This window comes from Megascapheus bottae, unplaced genomic scaffold, assembly GCF_031878675.1.
Source record: "Megascapheus bottae isolate mThoBot1 unplaced genomic scaffold, mThoBot2.hap1 HAP1_SCAFFOLD_107, whole genome shotgun sequence".
NCBI lineage: Eukaryota > Metazoa > Chordata > Mammalia > Rodentia > Geomyidae > Megascapheus > Megascapheus bottae.
The window spans coordinates 75866-100285 of NW_028327432.1; the positions used below are offsets into that span (position 1 = coordinate 75866).

The window sequence follows — 24420 nt, forward strand, 5'->3', positions numbered from 1 at the left end:
AAGGAAAAGAACTGGCTACACCAGAGAGGTTTGTCATTCCAGGCTATCAGCAGGTGCTTCGGGGGCAACACACAAGCCTTGTTAATCCAAGGATTATTCTGTGGGGTGCACTGAGCCCCAGGAACAAATACACCCCTTCACCTCCTCTTCCAGCTCCGTGTGAGGGCTCTGTCTGCTTCTTACCACTGTCAGCTCAGGGAGAGAGACAGAACTCAGAACATGGCAAAACAGAGTTCTTAGTAGGGTTGGGGGGGTGGTTAGTCTTTAAAAATTGAATGTGGTGTGCCTCTCTTCCTAAAGCATTCATTTTACCCAGAGACTCAGGGATGTTCTCTCTTGGCATTTTTGAAGCATTTCTGTGTCACTGGGCACAAGTAATGAAAGGTCATTTTTCTAAGGTGCTGGGTCTCCTGAGGGTTATGTGAGCCATGATGAAGTATCTAATTTTTTATATGCAAGGATGCAAGTGGATACTCGGATGCTGAGTTACTAGGACAGAACCTGAAGATACATTGAGGTGGTAATGATGGGAGATGGCAATCCCAACAGCCAGTGAACTTAAGCAAGGGCTTTGTCGAGTGAGAGTTTGTGGCTTCCTGCACTCGCACGTTTTCTGTCATTTAATTGCTAGAAAAACCCACAGCTCTGAGGCCATTTTCGCATAATATTTCGCTTCCCTATCTTCTATCGTGCTTCCGCAACACAGAGATTTCAATAATACAAATTTAACAAAACTCACTTTGTGTGCATGTCATTTTGATTGATTTGGGCATCATTTTTCATGAACATTTTGGCAAACTAGGTATCTTATCAATTATATCATCAACTTGGGATGCCGTATAGTTTAAAACCCAAAAGCTTGGAGCATAAAGCCAGCAAGTACAAGGTATGTGATACATTTCAAGCATCCTTGAGTGTTCTCTTTCCATGAAAAGCTTTACAGCAAGAAGAGAACACGCCCAGACAAAAGTTCTATACTAGCTGGGTGGGAGCTCACATCTGTAATTGTCAGGAGACTAAGATCTGAAATACTGGCTTGGAGGCCAGCCTTGGTTGGAAAAAATTTCCTAGACTCCATCTCCAAAATAGCCAGCAAAAAGCACTTCTGGAAGCCTAGCTCAAGCAGTACAGTACCAGCTGAACAAGATTGAGTTCAAACCCTCCCCACTCCAAAAACAACCCCTAAATTGGTAATAGGAGTCACAATATGAGCCTCAGCTCTATGTGTACTTAAGGACCTTATATAAACATCCATAATGTGCCAAATTTACATTTCTAAATATCATTCCTTGTTAAATGGAACTTAAGGTTGTTGTTTTTGGTTAAGAACTGACTTGAGGCCTGGGGCATAAAACATGCAAGGTAAGCCTGGAATGTTTTGTTCTCAAAAACAAAGAAGCTATTAAAATGTAATAAGGTAAAAATCCCAGAGACCACAGACTGAGGGGACCCCCCCCAAGTGAGCAGAAATGATTCTTCTAGACCCAGCCCTCTCCTTGGGGACTCCAAGTTTGAAAGACAGCATGACTTCTGAAAGTTATCCATGGCTTTCTAGAACTTTCCACCCCAGCACTAATCCTCAACAGAAAAGCAACCAAATGTTGCCAATCCACAACGTGCTCCCGTGTACATCCGGGGACAGTGATGGTCACAGACCACAAAGCAGATCCCTGTAATGTTATGTGACTCGGGGCTGGGAGATTTGTTTATCTTCCTCTCCGTTGTCAAAGCCATTTGACAGCCATGGCATGGAGGCATTCGCTTTCTCTGTGGATTTGTCTCCTCCATGCTTCTTATTCCCTGCTGTGCTTTCACTGGCTGTCGGTTCCGTTCAGCCATCAGTCTCGCTCCAAAATTGCTTTTTATTTCTGGTATTTGTCTTATCTGCAGTTCTCATTACTTGAATCTTTCTCACTTGCATGGAAGAGTTTATCGTATTTCCCACTGGGCCACCTTGGCTACCTGCTCCCCTTCCTCCTTGTGATTTCTCTTGTACAGTTTACCCTGTATGGCTGTCTTGTTTCTAAGACATGTCATTCACTTTGGATCTCATGTTCTTATTATTTTTTGTATGCTGGTCCTGCAGCCTGAACTTGGGAGCCAAGGTGCTATCCGTGAGCTTATTTTGCTCAGAGTCAGCACTCAAACCACAGCTCCACTTCCACTTTTGTGGTTCTTAGTTGGACACAGTCTTGTGGACTTTTCCTGCCCCACAATCCTCAGATTTCAGAACATCCAGCTTATTTTTTTCCTTTTTCTTGTTTCATTTGGGCTGTTAATAGTGTCTCCTCTCAACAATTCATTTCTTTTCCTGTTTCCCTCATTTCCCAGTGTTTATAAGGTTTCCTAAATGACTTATCCTTACCTTTACCGGTTTCCTCTGAGTCACGAGACACCTGAGTAGTGAGGTTGACCACACTTGAGGGCCCATGGCTTCAGAGATACCTGCCAACATTTCCTATCCCAGGCCTCACAGAGCTGCAGTGAGGAGGAAAAGCTACATGCTGGGAAATGACCCCCTGGCCTACAGGATATGGTGGGCTCCCTTGGCTTTGCCCTAAGACAGAAAAGGCTCACAAGGCCTTCTTCACCCAAAGCCCTCAGGTCCCATCTGGATCTTAGGAGAACTGATAGAAATCCTGAGCATTCATTCCTGTGGAAGAGCTCTTTCTCTCCTGCATCTAAGCGCAAGACAGCTCTAAGCTGACCTTGGAGTCCCTGGAGTCTAGGACAGCTTCAAAACAGTACATAGAAGAAAGCATGCCCGTTAGGGACCCGCCATTCTGGGTTGGAAAACTGGCTCCATCAGTTGGCCACTTGTTCATGTTACTGAACCCCCAGATTCTCATCAGTAATGAAAATGATGATCCATTGTTTTAAAGCAGACTGTCCGAAACATCTAAGTGAGAAATGGGAAAAGTGAATTTCCTGCACTCAACTGGGGAGAATGCTATGCATGATGAACCTACCAACAGTCGTTGTGATAAAACTGTGGATGAACATTTGCTAACTGTGTTGACTGCTGTTGGCGTCCCCTGCACCCCTGACTATCAACCCATTTTATCTTCTAAAGAACCCTGAGAGAAACCGATAGCTCTCATCCCAGCCACTCAGGAGGCTGGGGTCTGAGGATCATGGTTCAAAGCCAGCCCAGGTAGGAAAGTCTGTGAGACTCTTATCTCCAATTAGCCATAATAAGAAAAAAAAAGCCAGAAGAGGAGATGTGGCTCTAGTGCTAGCCTTGAGTAAAAAAGCTCAAGGACAGCACCCAAACCGTGAGTTCAAGCCCAGGACACACACACACACACACACACAGAGGAGGGGGGGAGAGGGAGGAGAAGGGGGAGGGAGGGGGAGGGAGGGAGAAGGAGGGAGAGGGAGGGAGAGGGAGGGAGAGGGAGGGGGGAGGGGGGAGGGGGGAGGGAGAGAGGGAGAGAGGGAGAGAGGGAGAGAGGGAGAGAGGGAGAGAGGGAGAGAGGGAGAGAGGGAGAGAGGGAGAGGGAGAGAGAGAAGCACAGCAGAGGCAGTGTGATGGTTAGTCTTGAATGGCATCCTGATTGGCTTGGGGGAAACCTAGGAAGTTAGGAAAGGCCACCTTGGGGTGTGTCTGAGTCCTTTCCTGAGAGCAATAACTGAAGGGAAGACCCAATGAAGGGGTAGAAATCTCTCTGAAAGTGAGCAGAATCCTCCCAGGGCCTAATCAGGGTAAGAGGAAAAAGGGAAAGGAAGCCACCTCAAGCAAACTTTCTCCTTCTCCCTCCCTTCTCTTCCTCATCCTCTCAATCCCTCCCCTCTCCTCTTTGGCCACCAGGACATAACTTGCTTTGATCTTTCCTGCACCATTCCTACCAGAATGACCTTAAGCACAGAGCAAATGCCTTTTCTCTTAGGTTGTTTTCTCTGTTGTTTGTCCCAGCAATGAGAACTTAATCAACAGGGAACATGCTTGGGTATCTCTGCTTTGTAGGAAACTGAGGCACAGGGAAGCGGCAAGCCTGTGGTCAAGGGCAAGGGCAAGGTCACAAGATGATAGGAGCCCGCATCAGAATTCAAGAAAGCCATCTAGCCTGGAGCCATGCTTCTTAGTCCCTCTGTTGTTCTTCTTTCACCTGCTCTTCAGCCAGAGGTGGCCTTAGACGTGGCAAAGCCCCACATTAACTCGGGCACGCTGCCACTTTTGTCTTTGCATCACTTGGTTCAAATATTCTGCCCCTGGCAGAACATTTCCCTACCTCACAGGCATCTTGGCAACAATTATAAACTTCTTATTAAATTCTTATTAACTCATTAGAGAATTTAAAAAAAAAGCACTGCTCAAATTAACCACATCAACCATTAGTCTTCTCTCAGTTTGTGAATCCCATTTGCTCTCAGGAATAACAAGGAATGAGATCAGATGATAAATGATAGTATTTATGGGCTGTTTGGGTTGCAATTTCTCCCAGTGTGAGGGTTTAAAATCATTGGTCCTGAGCTGATCAGATTAAATCATGTTAGGTATGGCTCAAGCCTTCACATGGCTTCTTCTGAGTATTATTTGTTCTAAGTAAATATTATTTGATAATATGCAGATTCCCAATCCTACAAATAAATTTCCCCAAAGCAGTGTCTTCCATACTTACCGTGACTCTTGGGTTGCAAGAAACATAACTAGAACTGATTTGAACCAAAAGTAAGGAAGGGAAAGATTGATCGTGCTGTGTAAGAGCAGGAAGATGGCTGGGGGCTCAGATATGTAATCTGAGCTACAGAGAGGCTGAGACCTGAGGATCTTGGTTTGAAGCCAGCCCAAGCAGGAAAAGTCTATGAGACTCATCTCCAATTAACTATTCAAAAAGGCACAAGTGGAGCTGTGATTTAAGTGGTAGAATGCCAGCCTTGAGTGAAAAATCTCAGGGACAGTGCCCAGGCCTTGAGTTCAAGCCCTTGTGCCAGCAGAGAAGAAAGACAGAAAGAGAGAGGAGAAAGGTGGAAGGGAAGGAAGAGAGGGAGAGGGAGGAAGGGAAGAGAAAACAAAGTGAGGCAAAGAGAGGGAGAAAGAAATCAAGAGAAAAATAGAGGAAGAGAGAGAAATAAAAGGAGACAGAGAGAAAGGCAACAGACAAGAAAATGGCTTAGTAGTTTCTTTAAAAGCATACATTTGCCATGTAACCAGCTTTCCCATGCCCTTGTACTTTTAAGAGAAAGACTATGAAAGTCTATGTCCACAAAAAGATATATAGCCAAATGTACAAGACACTATTACTCATCATTTTCAGTCAGAAATTGAAAGTTGGGGGGGGGAGAAACCACCCAACAACAGACAAATGGATCAATCATGAACTACTGGACTATTGATGTGAGGATCAACAGAAACATATCTTCAAATTATTATGCTGAATTAAACAAGCCAGACCAAAACACAGAATACATATTGTAGAGTTCCCTGGACACAAAATACTAGAAAATAAAAATTACTTGTGACGGAAACAGATCGGTGGTTGCCTGGGGTTTAGAGGGCAATGAAGAGAAAGGCCTCAAAGGGGCTCCAGTACACGCTGGGATGCTGTGGATCTATTCACGGTATTGGTGGTGACTCAAGGAACATCCTCTAATGACACACGTGAAAACGTACACAAGCTATTACATCAACCGCATCTCCTTAAAGCTGAAGAACGAAAGAAAATAGTGGGTCACACCACCAACAGCCTTCATTTCAAACAGCAGATAGGATACACGGAAAGACTGTAAACCCCACCCCGCTCATCTCTTTCTCAATTCTCCATGACGGCCTGGGCACCTCTGCAAGGTAACCTTGTCCCAACTACTGCACATGTGAGGACCTTGGGTGCTGGCAACACTAGGAGCTCAACAATCAAGAAGGCCCCCACTCTGCTTTGGTCTGTCTGCACAAGACCACAGATAGACTCTACATGCCTGTGTTTCCCTTCAGGCCACTACTTAGAAATGGGAGGAGGGAGGAGGAAAGGGAGGAGGAGGGAGGAGGAAGGAGGGAAGAGGAAGAAGGAGGAAGAAGGAGGGAGGAGGAGGAAGGAGGGAGGGGGAGGGGGGGAGGGGAGGGAGGGGGAGAGGAGGAAAGAGGGAGGGGGAGGAAGGAGGGAGGGGGAGGAAAGAGGGAGGGGGAGGGGGGAGGAGGAGGGAGGGGAGGGGGAGGAAGGGGGAGGGGGAGGAGGAGGGAGGGGGAGGAGGAGGGGAGAGGAGGAGGAGGACAAGGACCACGACAACAACAACAAAGAAGGAAGGAGAGATAGGTAGAAGGAGAAGAAAGAGAAGGAAGATGAGAGGGATGGTGGGAGAGAAAGAATTGGCCCTATTTGAGATGTGTATTCACCCCTGTCGTTGGGAGGTAGGTCTAGTTCCAGAAGAAATAGATACCCAAACACAGTCTCAAAAGGGATTCATCGTAAGCCAAAACTATATTGCAATTTTTTTTATCTCTTCTACTGAGAACGATGAAAGGACTGACGCTGATCAAGATGCATGTGCTCATAAACTGACATGTGGAAGTGAAACTCCTTTGTACAACGAGTGAAAGATTATAATAAAGTTACAATAAAAATATAACGGCTACAAATATGTATTTAAATCACGCAATTTTTTTAGTGTAGGCAAATCAACTGTTGACTGAAATATTAGGTGGTAAATGGCTGACATTAAGTGTGAGCTCTGACACGGCCAATGCTACTAAACAGTAAATTCTATCTGACGCCGAGTGACTCCAGGTTGTGCCTTTTGCCTCAATCCAAGTGTTTTCTATGAGTTGGGCATGATCTTGCACACCTGTAAGCCCAGAACTTGAGAGGCTGAGGCAGAGAACCTCAAATTCACTGTCTCAAAAGACACAAAAGGACAGCAAGCAAACATTATTTTCTGTACCACACTCTGTTCTCAATTTCTCAAATTCTTGATCTAAATTTAAAACATTTGCCTAGGTCTTGAGTTGAGCTCTCAACACCAAAAAAAATGAAAACAAGAAGAAAACCCTGATAATCATTCCATATTTTTAAAACATCTATCTTTGTGGCCTTCAAGTCCCTCAGGTCAGCCTTGTACAGAAAACAGCAGAGGAATGGGTAGCAAAAGACTGAAGGTTACCCCAAAACTACTTCCCAGGATGCTCTTTACAGGCAGGGGATGGCATTGCTTTTCAGTTGCCAAAGCACATTTCCAACATACCAGACACTGGTGAGTCACCTCATAGTTCCTGTGGTTTAGGCCCAGCTTACCTGGTCTGCAGCTTGTGGACCCCGTGTCCAGACAGCCGCGTGACTGGAGAAGAGTCTGCTGCTGCAGAGACATCATCCCCTTGATGGCTGGCTGATGGAGTTCACTTTGAGGCTGCATGACGAAGGGAAAGGCCAGAGACGTGAGGTACCCCCAACCCTTCAGCCACTCTTCTTCCATCTAGAAATGCAAGGGCGTTGTCATGTAAAAGGGCAGGGCTTACAGACTGCCTTGCAGCTGTGAAAAAAAAAATCAACATGAGGGCGAAAGGCTTTGAAACCCAGCCATCAAACAGCAACTTCCCTGTTCCTGGAGATCTGTAGGAGAGCTCTTTCTTGGGGTGCACCTGTAGAACCTTCGAGTCTAATCTAAAATACCCTGTCAAGAAGAAGCTGAGGAGCAAGCACAGCCCAGGTAGAAGAGAAGAAGCATGCCGCCATCAGCGGGCTTCGCAGTGGATCAGAACTCTTTAACCCTTGCACCTGGACTGGGACCAGGTGGGGTTGATTCTACCAAGACTCTGCTTGTAAACAACCCACACCTCTAGTTCCCCTGCCCTGGCCAATCAGATGAAAAAGCCATCACTCCTGGCCAATGGACAGACAGGTCTTTTGGTATGCTCTTGTCTCCAACCTTCAATAAAGCCATTGTTTTTCCTTTCAAAGAGCATGTGGGGCCTGTGACCTTCACATGGTCACGAATTCCATCCTTGCACCCTTCCGTTACTTGAAGCTTCTCTCCCTCCCTCTCTCTTGTTCCTCTCTCTCGCCCCCGTCCTGTTCCCCCTCCATTTTTCTATTTCATTCTCTCTCTACTGAAGTTATCCTGTGTCGTCTCTCCCCTCTGTAGTAAATCTCTCTCTACTTCCTACTATACTCTTTTAAGGACCCCTTGGTTGGCTACATAGGAGCTAGTTTTTGCTTGGAGAGTAACCTTAAGGAATTATCTAATATTCTCCTGTGTGTGTTGTGTTGTGTGTTGAGACTTGAACTCAGGCTTGGGCACTGTCCCTAAGCTTTTTCCTTTTTTTTTTTTTGCTCAAGGCTAATGCTCTACCACTTGAGCCACAGATCTACTTTTGGCTTTTTTTTTCAGTAGTTAATTGGAAATAAGAGTGTCAGGTACGGGGCCGGGAGTTTGGCCTACCGGTAGAGTGCTTGCCTAGCATGCATGAAGACCCAGGTTCGATTCCTCAGTAATACATACATAGAAAAAAGCTGAAGTGGTGCTGTAACTCAAGTGGTAGAGCACTAGCCTTGAGAAAAAGACTAAGGATGGGCCAGGAGTTTGGCCTAGTGGTTAAAGTGCTTGCCTAGCATGCATGAAGACCCGGGTTCAGTTCCTCGGTACCACATATAGAAAAAAGCCGAAGTGGTGCTGAGGCTCAAGTGGTAGAGCTCTAGCCTTGAGAAAGTCCAAGGACAGTGCTCAGGCCCTGAGCTCAAGCCCAGGACTGGCAAAAAAAAAGAGAAAAAGACTAAGGACAGTGCTCAGGCCCTGAGTTCAAGCCCCATGACTGGCAAAAAAAAAGTCTCAGGTACTTCCTGCCCAGGATGGTTTTGAACCATAAGCTACCTGCTGAATTACAGAATGCATACCTGTCCAACGGGCCCGTTAGACTACCTTCTTTCTACATCAGAAAGAAATGTCCCACAAACATCCTTGGAATGGAAGTGATGGTTTCTGGGTCCATCTTGAGTCTTGGTACAGGACACCAGTAAAGAGAGGAAAATAGGAAAAGACTCTTGTTCCACATCACTGAACCTAAATAGAGTTCATGCTGTAGGGACATTAAAATTCTTGTCCTTTTCTTTTCCCCCTCAAGCCTTTTATGACTTCTGATTTCCCATCTGAGCGAGATGATGAAGAAGAAGCCTCCTATAAAGACAAGAGCGGGCAGAGACAAAGCAAGCCCTGAAACTTCTGGGATACACATAAATGCCGGGTGCCTAAGGATGTTTAAATTTCAGACAACCAACGATTCTTTTTTTTTTCTTTGAGGGCAAGTAGGATCTAAATATTGCATGAAACAGACTTCTTTTGGCAAAATGATTCACAGTCTATCTACAGTTCAGATCTAACCGGGTATCTTGCACCTTACCTGACATCTCTGCTCTTTTCCTCCATTCGCACCCAGCTGCCAGGTGTGCCAGGGTCTAGACAGCATCTCAGCTGATGCTGACTCGACTGCAGAGACCATGCCCCGAACCACAGGCCAGACCACGGTGGTTCCGTTGACACTGCGTCCTGACACACAATCACCTTGGGTTGTCCATTTCTCAGTGTGTGAAGAGCAGGCATCGAGGGGAACCATCAACCAGCAATCCACCTCATAGACATTGTAGCCCTCCTCTTCCTGGGGACCCTGGAGAAAGCAGTGATCTGAATGAGTTCTGAGCAGACTCCCACAGGGGACAGGGACCTGCTTGGATGGTAGAAGGCAACCCTAGGGTCCTTATGAGAATACTAATGTCCTCAGACCCCTGCCAAATGAAATCACATGGTGGAGGGTGGGGGACAGGGGCTGGGTGTCTGGCTGGCCTCAACACCTGTGCGGAAATAGCAGCAATTCTTCAGGACCTGGAATCCAACTGGAGAGTATGATGAGAGATTGCCTTCAGCAATATAGTGGATTCTAAGACACTGGACCAGCAGCGACATCTCCGGCTACTTGATTCCCCAAGCATGGCCTTGCTTCCTCTGTTCCTCACCTTTAGATTTCTTTTCTGCGTAATGCCATCAGCCACCTTTTCTGTCGTCTCTTGTGCCACAGAAACTCCGGCTGCTACACTTCTGCAGGGAAGGAATGAATTAAATTATATTACATTGGAGTTTTAGAGAACTTTTGTTTTGTCACAAGTCTAGCTTTGTTGGTTTATTTTTGTTTGTGTGTGTGTGTGTTGTTGTTTTTAAAATGAAGTCTAGAGAAACATTACCAACCCACATAAGTTTCTTGTTCTCCAGAGCTGACGACACAGATAAGGAAGCCTAATGTTGATAATGATTGTTCTAGACAAAAGATAGCAGGGAGGATGGAGGGAGGGAGGAAGAGAGAGAGAGAGAGAAAGAGAGAGAGAATCATAATATTTTTAAAAAGTATGTCATGGGTTGCATTCATTTGGACACAAATAAGAAACCAGGCAGATACCAGGAGACCAGACTGAGTATTCTAAGTTTGTCATGCTTGAATAATGGATTATTGTGTGCAGGCTGATGATGGATTAATTCCACCAATCCCAACACTCTCCCCACCACCACCAGAAAAAAAATCATGCGCTTTTCCCCTGCTGCCAAATACACAAAGAAAGCAGGACACCAGAATGAAATCTGTGCCGTAGGGAAGGAGTCCATTTCCTTCTCCTCTTGGGACTTCTCAGCAGGTAAATATTGATTACATTTTCCCAGTACCTCGAGCCATTATTTCTGATATGGCCACCTGCTCCCAGATATGAATTCCACATACCCACCCTCTGCCCCTCCCCCAAGGTCTCCATAAGGATAGCACATCAACTGAGGAGAAAATTCTTTTTTTCTCCTGAAGAAGCTTGGCAAGAAAGACCTCTAATTAGGAGCATTTAATCCCTGTCTCTAATACTTGTTTCCTCAGAAAATGACAACACGTGTCCACCCCGCAGATCGTTCTTCACCTCACACCACACCTGACGTTTGACAAGACAGGGACACCAGGCGAGGCCCAGAAGGTAGGACCAGGCTGGAAGACAACAGTGACAGAGGCCTGGCACTTTTTGGTTCTCAGATGAATTATTGATGTCGCCTCAGGGATTTGTGGAGTGGCAGCGGTGGCAGGGGTGAGGAGACGGCTGGTGGTTTGTCCTGGAATTGGCACAAGGGCTGGTAATTAAGCCTGCTGACACTTCCAGGGTACCAATACTACTGCCAGCTGGCTGTCAAGTGCCCACCGTCTGATCCTGCCATCCACAGGAATACATTGTGGGCAAGATTTATGCACGGCCGTCTGTGGACGTCTGTCTCCTGACACTAGCTCTGTGGTCATGAGGGGGTGGGAGTGTTGGCTGTGTATGGCCTCAGCGAACCCTCCAGCTGCTGAGTCTAAGTGCTAGCCCAGCTTCCAAGAGCATGTAGTAAAATTCCACTGCAGAAGGCAGGCCATGGAAGGAATGGTTCTGCTCTAGGTTGGGTTCCACTCAGCACCATAGAGCCAGCACCCTAGAATTACTCCACACCTGCAAGGCTGCATTTATCCACTAGCTCCATCTGCTGCTGGGTGACTTCCAGGGACGTTCACTCTGGACGCTGCCAGCTCATCCTTCACCCTGAGCATCTGCCTGCAGGACAGAAGAGCCCTCAAGAAGACAGCTGCCTAGTGGTAGAGTGCTTGCCTAGCATGCATGAAGCCCTGGGTTTGATTCCACATACATAGAAAAGGCCAGAAATGGTGCTATGACTCAAGTGGTAGAGCATTAGCCTTGAGAAAGCTCAAGGACAATGCCCAGGCCCAGGACTGGCCAAAAAAAAAGAAAACTAAAAAAGGAACCAATAGCCAACACTAGGTGACTGTGATTAGTTAAGCATGCTCTATGCATCCATCCAATGAAATACAACTCAGTCAAGAAGACTGAGTATATATGTGCAAGCATTGAAGAAAAGTTATTGATTTGAAAAAATAGATCACAAAGTTGTATATTCCATACTATGATTATGTCCAGTGGGGTTTCAAATATATTGAGGGGGATGCTATTCCTGTGTCATTTCATTTTCTCACCTCTAATTTTATAAAAGGTTCAATTCTGGGGTTTAAGAAACTCAATAACACAATGAATTCTCTTTTCAGTACCATGAATTACCTTTTCACTTGGATTGCAAGAAAGACACTCATATAACTGAGATTGACCTCAGGAGAGCAGAGAGAAAGGGAGAATTGATGACTGGTTTTTCCTCCCCTGCCCTTGCCTATTTGTTTACTTTGTTATTTGTTTCTTTATTTAGAACCAGGGTTTAAACTCAGGGCCTTGGACTCACTTCACTTGCTTGTTTGACTGACACTCCAACTCAAGCTAAGCCTCCAGCCTGACTTCTTCCTGAATATTTTGAAGATGGAGTCTCACGGGCTTTTTAGTCTGGATTGGGCTCATAACACAATCCTCTGAGTTCAGCCTCCTGAGTAAGCGCGAGCTGCCAGTAGCCAACTGGTTCTTTCTTTGCACTGTTTCTCCCCTCTGACCTTGGCTTTTTTTGTTTGGATGGACCCCTCCATCTTGCCACCCTCCACCACGCTCACCCCCAATTCTGTGTAATTTCCAATTTCATTCAGAAAGGAAAGCCAGGATGTCAAACTTCAAACTAAGAGGTGCTCTATGTTTCACACTCATTGATAATCTTTCCCAGTGTACAGTTCATTTGAGGCACCCCAATTCCTTTCCTCTGGTCTGCTGTCAGCTCTGTCCTGAAGAGTTAACGCTCTTTTTGAAATAGAGTCCAAGATAGTTGGGCCCAAAAGAAGATAAGCATATGTTTGTGCAAGCTGGAAAATTGTCCTATATGGAACAGAGTCAAAATAAATCAATAAAAGCAGTTTCGGGCAGGCACGACAGAGAAAAAAAACTGTTAATTACTAGTATTACCATTGATAGCTATTCATTTGAGACTTTTGTTCAGTAAAGGCAATTGTTTGCTCCTGTTATATAACCAAAATCAAGAGAATTTACAAAGAACGAGAGAGGGGGAAAAAAATCTTCTCAGCTGAAACTCAGACAAAAGGCTTGAAGGGAAAATGAGACAAGCGATATTTTCTGGGGATTTACTGAGACAAATCAGCTCAGAAAAGACACAAACCTGTTCGTTTCATCCCAACACCATCCATTCTCGTCTGGTTTTATTCCTTGCATATAAATTTCAAGTTTGAAAGGACCCAGATATAGAACCTTTTAAGATACTTCTCCACATTGAAAAGATTTCCTCCTTCTCAAAAGGGATTTTTGTTCTTAGCCGAATCCTTTGAAAAAAATTATATATATATATATACATATATATAATTACACATACACATACACAGCCAAATCCTGAAGATCTCTGTAGTCCCAAAGACCTGAGTTCAATATCTATTTCTACTCCAACAAGGCTCCATGACAGTTGACAGTTTGTAAAGGGTTGTCTGAACATCTCTGCTCCTTTGTAAAGTGAAGATAATACCCACCCACAGAACCATGCCCATCTAATCCTGCTTGAGGCCCTCCAGCTCTTAGCGTCCAGTCAGAGACAGGAAGTGACTTGAGCATGTCAAACAGAACTATAATGTAGGGGAACTGTTACATAAATAATAAAAGACCTAAGCCCCGAACAGAACCATGAGGCAACTCCGTGTTGGTGAAATAGCTCTACAAGTCTACTTAGAGGTTGTAAAGATTCCATGGGATAGCATAGCAATTCTTTTTTTTTTGCATTTTTTATTGTAATTAGTAAAAGGGTTACATGATATTTGCCAGATAGAAGGTGCATTAATTCACGTACATTGATACCCTTTCACATGTCTTGGTACCCATTTCCCTACCCCCCACCTGTCTTGGTTTTCCCCCCTTCCCTATCAAATAACCAAATACAAATAAATTCAATATATCAGATAACAAAGTGAGATACTATAACAATATGAGATAACCAAGGGACAGCAAAGGAGATGAGAGACAACATAGTACATTAAGGACAACAATTATTCGTTATATGGCTTTTGTTTCAATATCCTGGAGGTCCTTTCAATTAGCTTCATACTATATGGCCTTATGTATCAAGGTTTTGCTCTATTGCAAATCTCAAAGCATAGTAATTCTAAATAAAGACTGGGGATGTCACTCCAGTAGAGTGTTTGCATAACAACTGCAGGGTCCTGAGTTCAAGCCCCAAACTCAATTTTGAGTTCAATTTTGCTGGTTCTGGGGCTTGAACTCAGGGCCTGGGCTCTGTCCCTGAGCCTCTTTGTGCTCAAGGATAGTGCTCTACCACTTGAGCCACAGCACCACTCCCTCGAGGGATATTCTTATATAGTTTCAGCACCCAGAAGAGCCATAGAGCTTTTCCTTCTAGAAACCAGAAAGACAGTGGGGTCATATTGGCCATCTTTGATCACATGACCTCCCTGGACCAATCCCATAGATGCAGAGAAATGGACTGGATTGGTATATCTATCTGCCTGTGGATCAGATTGATCTCTATCCAAACCACCTGGACTAAAATAATAGTAATAATAACAACAGCAGCAACTATCACCATCATCAAAGTAGTATTAACCGAAAGGGAAGGAAAGAGATCCTAAGAGGTAAACTAAGAGGTGTCAACCTTCACCAAGACAAAAAACAAGTAACTCTTTTTGATCATAATTTACTTGAATATTTAATATTTTACTACTTTTCAGAGAATAGTATCTCTAGTGCACAAATGAGAATAGCAAAGTTGCAAGAGTTTAAGGAAGTTACCCAAGGTCCCAGAGTTGGAAAATGGTTGTGCTTAGGCTTGAACCCACCACATGTCTCTACTATTAAAACTCATGTCTCTTCTTCTACACCATGCTGGTATCTTACTGAGTAGCAAGCATGGAGCATGAAATAATCCAAAGTGATTGCTTGGGGGCCAGTGAATGTCTTAATCTTCACTGTTAAATACTAAAATCTGCATGTGCACGTGTGCTCATTTCCTGGGGTCATAAATTGAATATTCACTCCCTTCCATTTCCCATTAAAACATAGCATGAATTAAAGGGTTTCATTTTCATCACTCAAATAGAGACCTTAAGCCCCATGCTGGAGGCTTACCCCTGTAATCCTAGCTACTCAGGAAGCTGAGATATGAGGATCATGGTTCAAAGCCAGCCTGAGATATGAGGATCATGGTCTGGAAAGTCCATGAAGCTCTTATCTCCAATTAACCAACAAAAACCTGGAAGTGGAGCTGTGACTCAAGTGGTAGAATGCTAGCCTTCAACAATTTAAAAAAAAAAGCAGCTCAGGAACAGTGCCCAGGCCCTGAGTTCAAGGCCCAGTACTGGCACAAATAATAATAAAATAATAATAATAATAATAATAATAATAATAATAGTTTATCCTTTACCAATTGATGGATCTCACACATACTTAGAACTCCAACTACCTGGTCCTCAACCCAATGAAGTTACAGGGTTTGCTCTAAGAGTGTAAAACTTGAGTCATGGCATATCTGGTCATAAAAGAAATGCAAATCAAAACAACTTTAAGATTCCACCTCACTCCATTTAGAATGGCTAGGATCAAGAAATCTAATAATAACAGATGCTGGAGGGGAGGTGGACAGGAGGGATCACTACTACACTGTTGGTGGGAGTGCAAACTTGTTCAACCTCTATGGAAAGCAGTATGGCAGTTCCTCAAAAGACTAAATATAGAGCTCCCCTATGACCCAGCAATTCCACTACTTGGCATTTACCAATCGTCCAGAAACAAGGACCTACTAAATCCACTAGCACAACAATGTTCATTGCAGCACTATTCACCATAGCAAAGATATGGAACCAACCCAGATGTCCCTCAGTTGATGAGTGGATCAACAAGATGTGGTATTTATACACAATGGAATTCTATGGTGCTCTCAGAAAGAATGACATCACCCATTTGTAAGGAAATGGAAAGACTTAGAAAAAAATCATATTAAGTGAAGGAAGCCAGACTCAAAGGAACATAGGCTCAATGGTTTCCCTCATTTACAATAATCAGTAGAAACCTTGGGCTCTCCTAGGAGAGGTTCACAATAGAGCAAAACCTAGATACATAAGGCCATACAGTATGATGCTAAATGAAAGGATCTCTAGGATATAGAAACAGAAGCCATATAATGAGTGATTGTTGTCCTTTTGCTGTCCCTTTATCTCATATTGTTACAATATTTCACCTTGTTATCTGATATATTTTATATACGCTTAATTGAAATAGGAGAGGGAGGGGGGAAAATCAAGATGTATGGGGAGAGGGGGAGGGAAATGGGAACCATGACATGAGAAAGGGTATCAATATTTATGAAGTAATGTACCTTCTATCTGATGAATATAATGTAACCCTTCTATTAATTACAATAAAAATATATGAAAAAAATTGAGTCATGGCCAGGCTTCCTCCAGGTCCTTCAGAAGTGAAACTCCAGTTGTTCAGGTCTATCACCTTTCTTGAGTACATTTCCCCTCAGTCATTTACTGTGATCCGATACCCCAAGGACCCTTGTTCAGAAATGGCAGGGCGCTGTCACTGCCAACTGCAGGGAGAGCTCCTTCCTATAGCTGTTACAGGCCCCCTTGTCTCCTTCCTGCATCTGCACTTGGGACCACAAGAGGCAACGTGCACAATGGCAATCTCTTAATAGGATTATATCTTTTTCTGCACATCCCATCTCTAGGGATTATTGTCATTTGTCTCCTGCAAATGACAATCCAGCTTCTCCGGGCTCCCTGGTTGCTGGGGGAGAAATGTTACCGCACAGCTTGTGTCGGATGATGTTTTATAATCATAGCAGAAATCCAATATTAATAGAACTGTCTGGGTAAAAAGGTGCGTGCGCTGTTTGTGGAGCCACACGGGTATCCCTGATGTCTGGAAACACCCCTCCCCCGCGATTTCTTTACTCTGGCATTTCTCCTGTAGACATAAAATTTTAAATCAAGTTGGACCACAGGCACATATGGGACTATTATGAGGACATCCTGCTTACTCTCCCACAGTCCGACAGACACTTTGCACTGCCAACCCTTCATAATGCTCAATGGTGTTTACCATTTTTCCTAAGATGCCCTTCTTTTTAATCCCTGCTTGTCCAAACACATCCTCCTCCGATTGCCTTCCGAGAGCACCTCACTCCGCAATGGTGTTTGACTTCCTGGTGGCAATGAGTCTCCAACTCCTTTGTGACCATTGCCTGTATTTTTCGCCTGAACCTCTTTTAACCGCTCACAATTATGGGGGCAGGGGGAGTCAAGGTCCTGGCCCTTGATCTAAACTTCATCCTAACTTAGAAAAGAATGGGGGCTGAGAAGGATGAAAATGTTCCCCTCTCTCTATTAGTCCCCTCAAGCACCCCTCACCCCCAACCACCCAGCTGGGGGGACTATGACACTCCTCCCAAAAGAGTGGCCCACACAGCCACGGTTATAGCAAGAGCTCTTGAGAGTAGTAGTGGGGCTGGCCCACAGATCTCACACTAAGAGAATGGGGTTTGTTGTTCTGTTTCCCTGAAAAGAAAGAGAGGGTCAGAGAGGTTACTGGTTTGCCCAAGGTCACTGAAAGGGAAAACCACCATTAGAAATCCTAGCTTGTCTAAACCCAGCAGCATCTCAGGGATATGATTCGTACAGAGCCTCTGATGGTGGGTGGAGGGGTCCGTTACAAAAATCTCTTTTCCAATTTGACACAAGATGTCCAAGAGAAAGCCTTCCTTCACAGAGTTAAAAAAAAATCAATGATGTGAGCCCATCCTGGAGTCCCAGCTGGGCTTGAGATCTCAGCACTGCCCTTCTTACTCCATGTCTCCTGACCCCAGTGAACAATTTGGAACCAAGTTACAATTTCCTTTTCATTCTCATTAAGCAGAATACTCCTCTTTAACAACCCTCCCTAAACCACCCCCCATCTACAACCCTCCCTGAGCTTTGCTTGACTATAAAGCGCTCTATTTCTCTGTGATCTTTATGTCCTTAGAAATTACAACATGCTGGCATAGGTATTTAATTATTGAAAGGAGATGTGCCTTGTAAAATATTGTACCTGCAGGTTTGCTCATGCAAAGTAAGGATGGATCCCACTTGGCCAGACAAAACCTTTGCTATGCTAGAGCTTTGTTCTGGAATAAATCTTGGTTTGTGAAATATGCATCCTATAAGAGCACTTCTGGGTTCTGCCTAGAACTGGCCAAACTAAAACACCTTTCCCTTTTTTAAATGAAACTAAACCTTGCTTTTACATAATACTGAGCTGACCCCCTCCTAGGCTGGGAATTTAAAGAACACTTTTAGGGGTAGGGAAAAAAAAACAGATGTCAGATGATCCATCACAGAGTTTCTTTTCCAAGGCTGGAAAGAGCTCCACCACCACACTAAGGATAAAAGACAACAGATAAACGTCAAAGTTTGAACTCTGCTCAAAGACATACAAAAGCTTAGGTTGCAGGGAAAGCTCTCTGTGCTGTCCAATATGATAGACATGCTGGTACCATCCAATATTATTGGTTTTGACTTCTAATCCATGGATTTGACTTCAGATGTGTCTGGAATATCCGAAGCAGTGGAATTTCAATTTTACATCATAATGTAATCCATTTAGATTTAGTTGCATGGAGCATCATGTAATCCAGGCTTATCCTATTGGACAGTGAATGCAATTACTGATCAATATTCCTAAAGAACATAGAAGTAAACATGCTCAAAAATATTTGCCAGTGGAATCTGGTAATTTAGAAGAAGGATGAAAGAGCATGATTGAATCAGATTTGTCCTGGGGAATTCAAGGTTGGTTTAGCAGAAGAAGGAAGGGAAGGGAAGGGGAAGGGAGGGGAGGGAAGGGGAGGGGGAGAGAGAGGAGAGGGGAGGGGGAGGGAAGGGGAGGGGAGGGGAAGGAAGAGGAGAAAGAAAGAAAAAATAAAAAAAGAAAGAGGGAAGGAGGGAGGGAGGGGAAAGGAAAGGAAAGGAAATCAATGTCAGCGATTTAGTGGCACAAATTCATGGAATCCCAGTACTCACAAAGAGGAAGCAGGAGGATCACAAATTCAAGGTCAGACTGGGATATAGACCGAGAACCTGGCTCAAAGAAAAAAAATCAGGTATGGTAGCGCATACATGTAATCCCAGCTGTGTAGGAGGATTCAAATTAAAACCCTATCTGAAAAATAATCAACCCCAAAAGAGGGCTGGGGGCATTGCTTAAGCAGAAGAGTGCTTGCTGAGTAGACATGAGGCCCTGAGTTCAAATTCCAGCAAAAAAGGAGAGAGAATACTTACCTGACTTGAAAAGTAACCTCGTATGTGGTAAGAGTTCTATTAATACTAATTAGAATCAGCTCTATTAACCTTAGCTCATGAATATATTGCTATACTATGTCATTAATGTTATTAATATATCATTCATAGTATATTAATAGGAATACACTCATACTAACTTATTCCTGTTAAATACTGTTTAGGATTTCACTGTTCCCTTTTCTTAGGCTGTGAGTGTTACACCTCCCTGAGATTTTTTTTTTTGTGTAACAAGAGGCTCCCCTGACACTGAGCCTCATGTGTTCTGAGAGTCCGGGGATCCCCAGATCTGGGCCCCCCGCCATGCCCCACATGGGCTGGCTTCTCCAACACATGCAGCTGCTCTGTTGGCTGACCCAATCCAGGCCAGTGACTCTGCTTCTCTCCTGCTTGCCTCAGCAGTTTTGCTTCCCAGCCGTCCACACTCCCAATGGCTCCAATACGTCCAAAGATGAGCACTTCCAAACCCTGAATTATTTACATCTGAGAGGCTCCATGGGTCCTTTCTCCCTCCAATTCTGCCAGCCCCTCCCCCCTTCCAATGAATCATAGCAAATTTGAATCTTGGCCATACACACACAAAGTGAAGTTTTGTTTTTTACTTAGAAGGTTCCTCTGGTACACCCAGGAGAAAAAGGGCAGAAAAAGATGGAGGTGGACAGTGGCTTGCAAAGGAAAAGGGAAAGAAAAGCAAACAACAACAATAACAATAAAGCAACTCTTGCTGAATCAGTAACTAGCAGTAATAGATTTTTTTTAAAAATTCACTTCCAGGCTCAGTTGGGGAAAACAAGATACATTTCCTTGCAATAATTTAAAGAGTGGAATGTTTCATTCCCAGAGAAACTACAGCTGTTTTGACCTATTCCTGGCTTTAGGTTGGACTATTATTTGCATTCTCTGAATTATTATTGTTGTTATTTCTTTTCCTTTTTTAACATGGTAGCATTTAGGAATGGAGCCAAGTTATAGCCTGATTAAAGTCTTTCACTCTGAATTAAAGGTTTTGAATCCAGCCTTAGGCTTCAGCCTCAGATTTTTGTTGCTGTAGCTGCTGTTTTCCATCCACACCTCCCCATCTCCAGGGGAGAAGAATAGAACTAGAAATCAGTCCGCTGCAGGCACACCCCTCTGAGGTTACAGCAATTGGCTCCAAGGAGGGTGCCACTGCTGTTTTGGATGTTATAAGGCCACTGTGGCTGCAACCAGGCCAGTAAGGGGACAAAGGACATCTCCCTGAGGGAAAGGCCAAGGGAAGAGAAGGACCCTTCCCAAGCATTCTCATGTTCTAGAAAAGTCACTCTCCTTGCAATTCCTTTTTTCATCTCAAGAGTTCTGATAACTCACACCTGTAATCTCAGCTACTCAGAAGTCTAAGATCTAAGGATGGCGGTTCAAAGCCAGTCCTGGCAGAAAAGTCCCTGAGACTCTTACCTCCAATAAACTATCAAAAAGCCAGAAGTTAGGGGTGTGGCAAGTGGTAGAGCACCAGCCATGCAGCTGGGGATAGCAGGCAGGAATATGAGTGTGAGGCCTTGAGTTCAAGCACCGGTAGTGACAAGTTCATTCATCAATTCACTTCAGTCACCTGTAACATGAGATCATAAGAGCACCTAGGTCAAAGTGTTGGGTCTGAGATATTTACAGATGCACTGATCAGTAATCAATCAATGCTGGCTGGTGTGTACTGCTCCTCTTTAAGGTGCTTTCTCTACCTGATCATCTAGCATGTCATCTTCCCATGTCTGCCAAGATCGCACTTGCCGATAATGGAAAAAGCACAAACCATACACGTGTGTGCGTACAGGCTTGCACACACACACACACACACACACACACACACACACACACACACACACACCACTTGTCTGTCGAAATAGGCTCTTTTCTGCCCAGGAGGGCCTTAGACTGCCATCTTCCCAATCATTGCCTGCTGAGCAGCAGAAATTATAGATGTCAGCCACCAAGGCCTGGCTGATAGAAAGATCTCTCTAGAAGACAGCTCAGTGGGCCCTTGGACCATAATTCTCCTCTGTATATGCTTCAACATGGAGCTGGGATTTCAGGTGTGCACTACTGTTGGTTTGGTGGTTGAAATGGGGATAGGGGGAAACTCGAGCCCTGTGCAATGTCAGAGCCCACGTCCCATGTCTGTTACTTGCCTGTTGAAGGGAGGGAGGGAAAGCGGGCAATCTATCCCTACTGGGTGAAGGCTGAGAGAAGAGAAGGGGGGAGGTAAGATGGTAAGGGCTGGGAGTTTGGCCTAGTGGTAGAGTGCTTGCCTGGCATGCACAAAGACCTGGGTTCGATTCCTCAGTACCACATACACAGAAACGGTGCTGTGGCTCAAGTGGTAGAGCACTAGCCTTGAGAAAGCCCAAGGACAGTGCTCAGGCCCTGAGTTCAAGCCTCATGCCTCCGGACTGGCAAAAAAAATTTTTTTTAAAAAGGTAATCAATGCCCTTTTTGGCCACAGGCTGCTGGGTACCAGGCCATGGAGAAAAAGACAGAAGAATGTGAAAGAGCAGAAGGAGAAATGAAGCAGTCATGGACCCCGCTGCCAGGAAAGCCTGCACTGTTCTGGCTGCTGCCAGTGCCAACAGGAATGGCAGGCAGCCTGGAGCTCTTGACAGAGGATGGGGAGGAAAGCCAGGAGCGAGAGTCAGCCGGAGGGAGATGCTGGAGGGGCTTCCCCAACTGAGCAGGTGCCTGGGGAAGGAAGACCCTACCCAAGAACAGCCTTGGGAGCCACAAACAATCCCCCTCCCCAACCTGTGCCCTGGACCTCCTACTCTCCCAGATCTCAAAGCAGCTAGCCCCAGCTCTCCTTCAGCCAGGCCAGCTGCCCGGCAGGCAAGCAGATGGTGACATCTTCACTAGAGCCAAAATTACCTTTCCAGGAAAATGTCTCAACCTTCTCTGGAGGACACAGAAAGGAGCGTGCACCATGGAGAATTTCAAACTTTCTCAAGAAGCTACAGCTTCTTAAAAGTATTTGAGTGAAACAAAAATGTATTTTGACTATAGATTGTTCAGTGCCTCCGATTTAAAAAGAAAAGAAAGGTTGTTGAAAGTTGCCTATAATCTCAACCACCTGGGAGGCAGAGGTAGGAAGATGACAGTTCAAGGCTGAACTGGGAGAAAATACAAGACCTATCTGAAAACCAAACTAAAAGCCAAGGGACTGGGAACAGGGCTCAAGTAATAGAGCACCTACCTAGAAAGCACAAGGCCCTGAATTTAATCCCAGTACAAAAAAATAAATAATAATAATAATAATAATAATAATAATAATAATAATAAAACAGGTGCTGGTGGCTCATACCTGCATTCCTAGCTACTCAAGAAGCTGAGATCTGAGGATCAAGGTTCAAAGCCAGTATGGGCAGAAAAGTCTATGAAACTCTTATCTCCAATTAACCACCTAAAAACCAGAAGTGGCACTGTGGCTCAGAATGGCAGTGTGCTAGCCTGAAAAGAAAAAGAGCTCAAGGACAGTGCCCAGGACCAGACTTCAAGTCCCATGACCAACAGAAAATTAATTAACTAACTAACTAACAGTCAGGTAGTTTCCAGAACTTTAGCTCCTTACTCCCCAACCCTGTCATCCCTTGTGAGCAGCTAGTCATGGACTAAAAATCACTGAATTAAACTATTCTATCTGTCTCTGTCTCATCCCCTCCCTCTCAAATCTCAACATCTGGCTCCCAGATGTATGCTTACCACTGCACTTACTGCTTGCATAACAGACAGGTTCCATTATCAATGCTAATCTGTTTACCTAATTCTAGAACTCTGAGGGGCTGTGCTGGGAAATATTGCACGCTCCATTCCACATCAAGTAGGGACATGTTCGGTGAGTGATTAGCAATGTCTGCATGGAAACAGGAAGCTGGATGCATGGGTCCAGTACTCACACAGAGGGCCGCATCTTCATCACTCTGCTTCTGGACAATGTTTGACTCTAAAAAGCTCCCTTCTGACTGGAGAAAACATTTATGCTGACTATGAGACACAAATGAATGATTGAAGGCCTCCAGAGGAAAGGATTTTGAAGCAAACAAGGAATTTCTCTAGCAACTCTATCCTCAAAACTCATATGACTCCCCTGTTAGACTTCATGTCTGCATGTACTGTTGTCAAAACTACTTTTTCCTACTTCACAAGAATGAGAAGATGGGTCCCCTGGACCTCGTCACTCCTAAACTGGCCCCATCCTGTCCACTGCAGATAAGCATCAACTTGCAAATCCTAGCCTGATAGAACTATCCTAAGATGTGTAGACCTCACTGGTCAGGGACTCAAATCTCAGCTGACCAAGTGGATGGCCTTGGGGGGGAAAATTATTTGCCCTTGCCAGCCTCAGTTTCCTCCTATGCATGAGAAAAAGGAAAGAATTCGGAGCTCATGTAAGAATTAAGGAAATTACAGTTGTTCTGCTCCTAAAATCTACAGGATATTTAAGATACACTGCTTTCTTTTCCCCTCTTTTCATACCCTCAAGGCTATTTCAAGCTTTCTCCACAGGCAGTGAGTAAGGCATCAGAAATGTCTCTGTGCTGAATTAATGCAGCTGAGAGATGAGAAACCCCTCCCTGTGCCCCCAACTTGAGCCCTCCTCCTCTCTGTTTAGATTCAACTCAAAATAGCTGAACTTAGATGGAACCAGTTAGGGTCTGTCTTTGTATCTGGAGGCTTAAAAAAAAAAGATTCAAACCTTAAGCCCAACAGCTGCAGGTTAGTCAAGGACCTGATTCTGCCTGGTTAATTAACTTTAACCTCCAACCCAAGTCACTGTACATTTGTGCAGCTGACTCCTTTGATGCTAAAAGAATAAGCTTTTATCCAGTGATTTATAATTTTTTTAAAAGAAACTGTTTTAAGTAGCATAGGTGTATAGTTGTGTTTTTTTAATTAAATAGAACCAAAGCATTTCAAATGAAGAACTGTTCCTCAAAATACTAGTCTTACAAATCTTGCCAGAAATGCATTTATTAAAAGTAGGCTTCTCAATGTAGTTTAGGTACATTTAATAAATGTAAGTGTACATATAAAAGCAGATAACGGGGCTGGGAGTGTGGCCTAGTAGTACAGTGCTTATCTAGCATGTACAACGCTCTGGGTTCAATCCCTTGGTACCACATACACAGAGAAAACAGAAAGTGGTGGTGCTGTGACTCAAGGGGTAGAGAGCTAGCCTT

General features: G+C 44.4%; 1 protein-coding gene and 1 long non-coding RNA gene across 2 annotated transcripts; both read right to left on the reverse strand.

Annotated features, from left to right (window-relative positions):
* Positions 1–5436: 5436 nt before the first annotated feature.
* Positions 5437–11460, reverse strand: LOC150039856 (uncharacterized). The gene is made up of 6 exons (XM_090327557.1): positions 11430–11460; positions 10884–11058; positions 9936–10017; positions 9326–9646; positions 7227–7404; positions 5437–5647 (listed from the first exon to the last, which is right to left on the reverse strand). Exons 1-6 carry the CDS (start codon positions 11458–11460, stop codon positions 5628–5630), a joined length of 807 nt encoding a protein of 268 aa, XP_090183683.1. The 3' UTR covers positions 5437–5627.
* A 6457-nt stretch (positions 11461–17917) lies between these two features.
* Positions 17918–22995, reverse strand: LOC150039857 (uncharacterized). Its single transcript, XR_016534199.1, has 4 exons — positions 22943–22995; positions 20654–20807; positions 18944–19000; positions 17918–18300 (listed from the first exon to the last, which is right to left on the reverse strand). It is a non-coding gene; the product is annotated as an uncharacterized LOC150039857 (long non-coding RNA).
* Between the last annotated feature and the right edge of the window lie 1425 nt (positions 22996–24420).

Bases quoted from the DNA above. Each gene is read 5' to 3' on its own strand.
- LOC150039856 (XM_090327557.1), bottom strand. From the start codon at position 11,460: ATGGAGCTAGTGGATAAATGCAGCCTTGCAG. The intron at 10,018-10,883 runs GTGTGGTGTGAG...CCTTCCCTGCAG, and splicing joins CCTGTCTTGTCAAACGTCAG to AAGTGTAGCAGCCGGAGTTT. The intron at 7,405-9,325 runs GTAAGGTGCAAG...TTGCATTTCTAG, and splicing joins GAAAAGAGCAGAGATGTCAG to ATGGAAGAAGAGTGGCTGAA.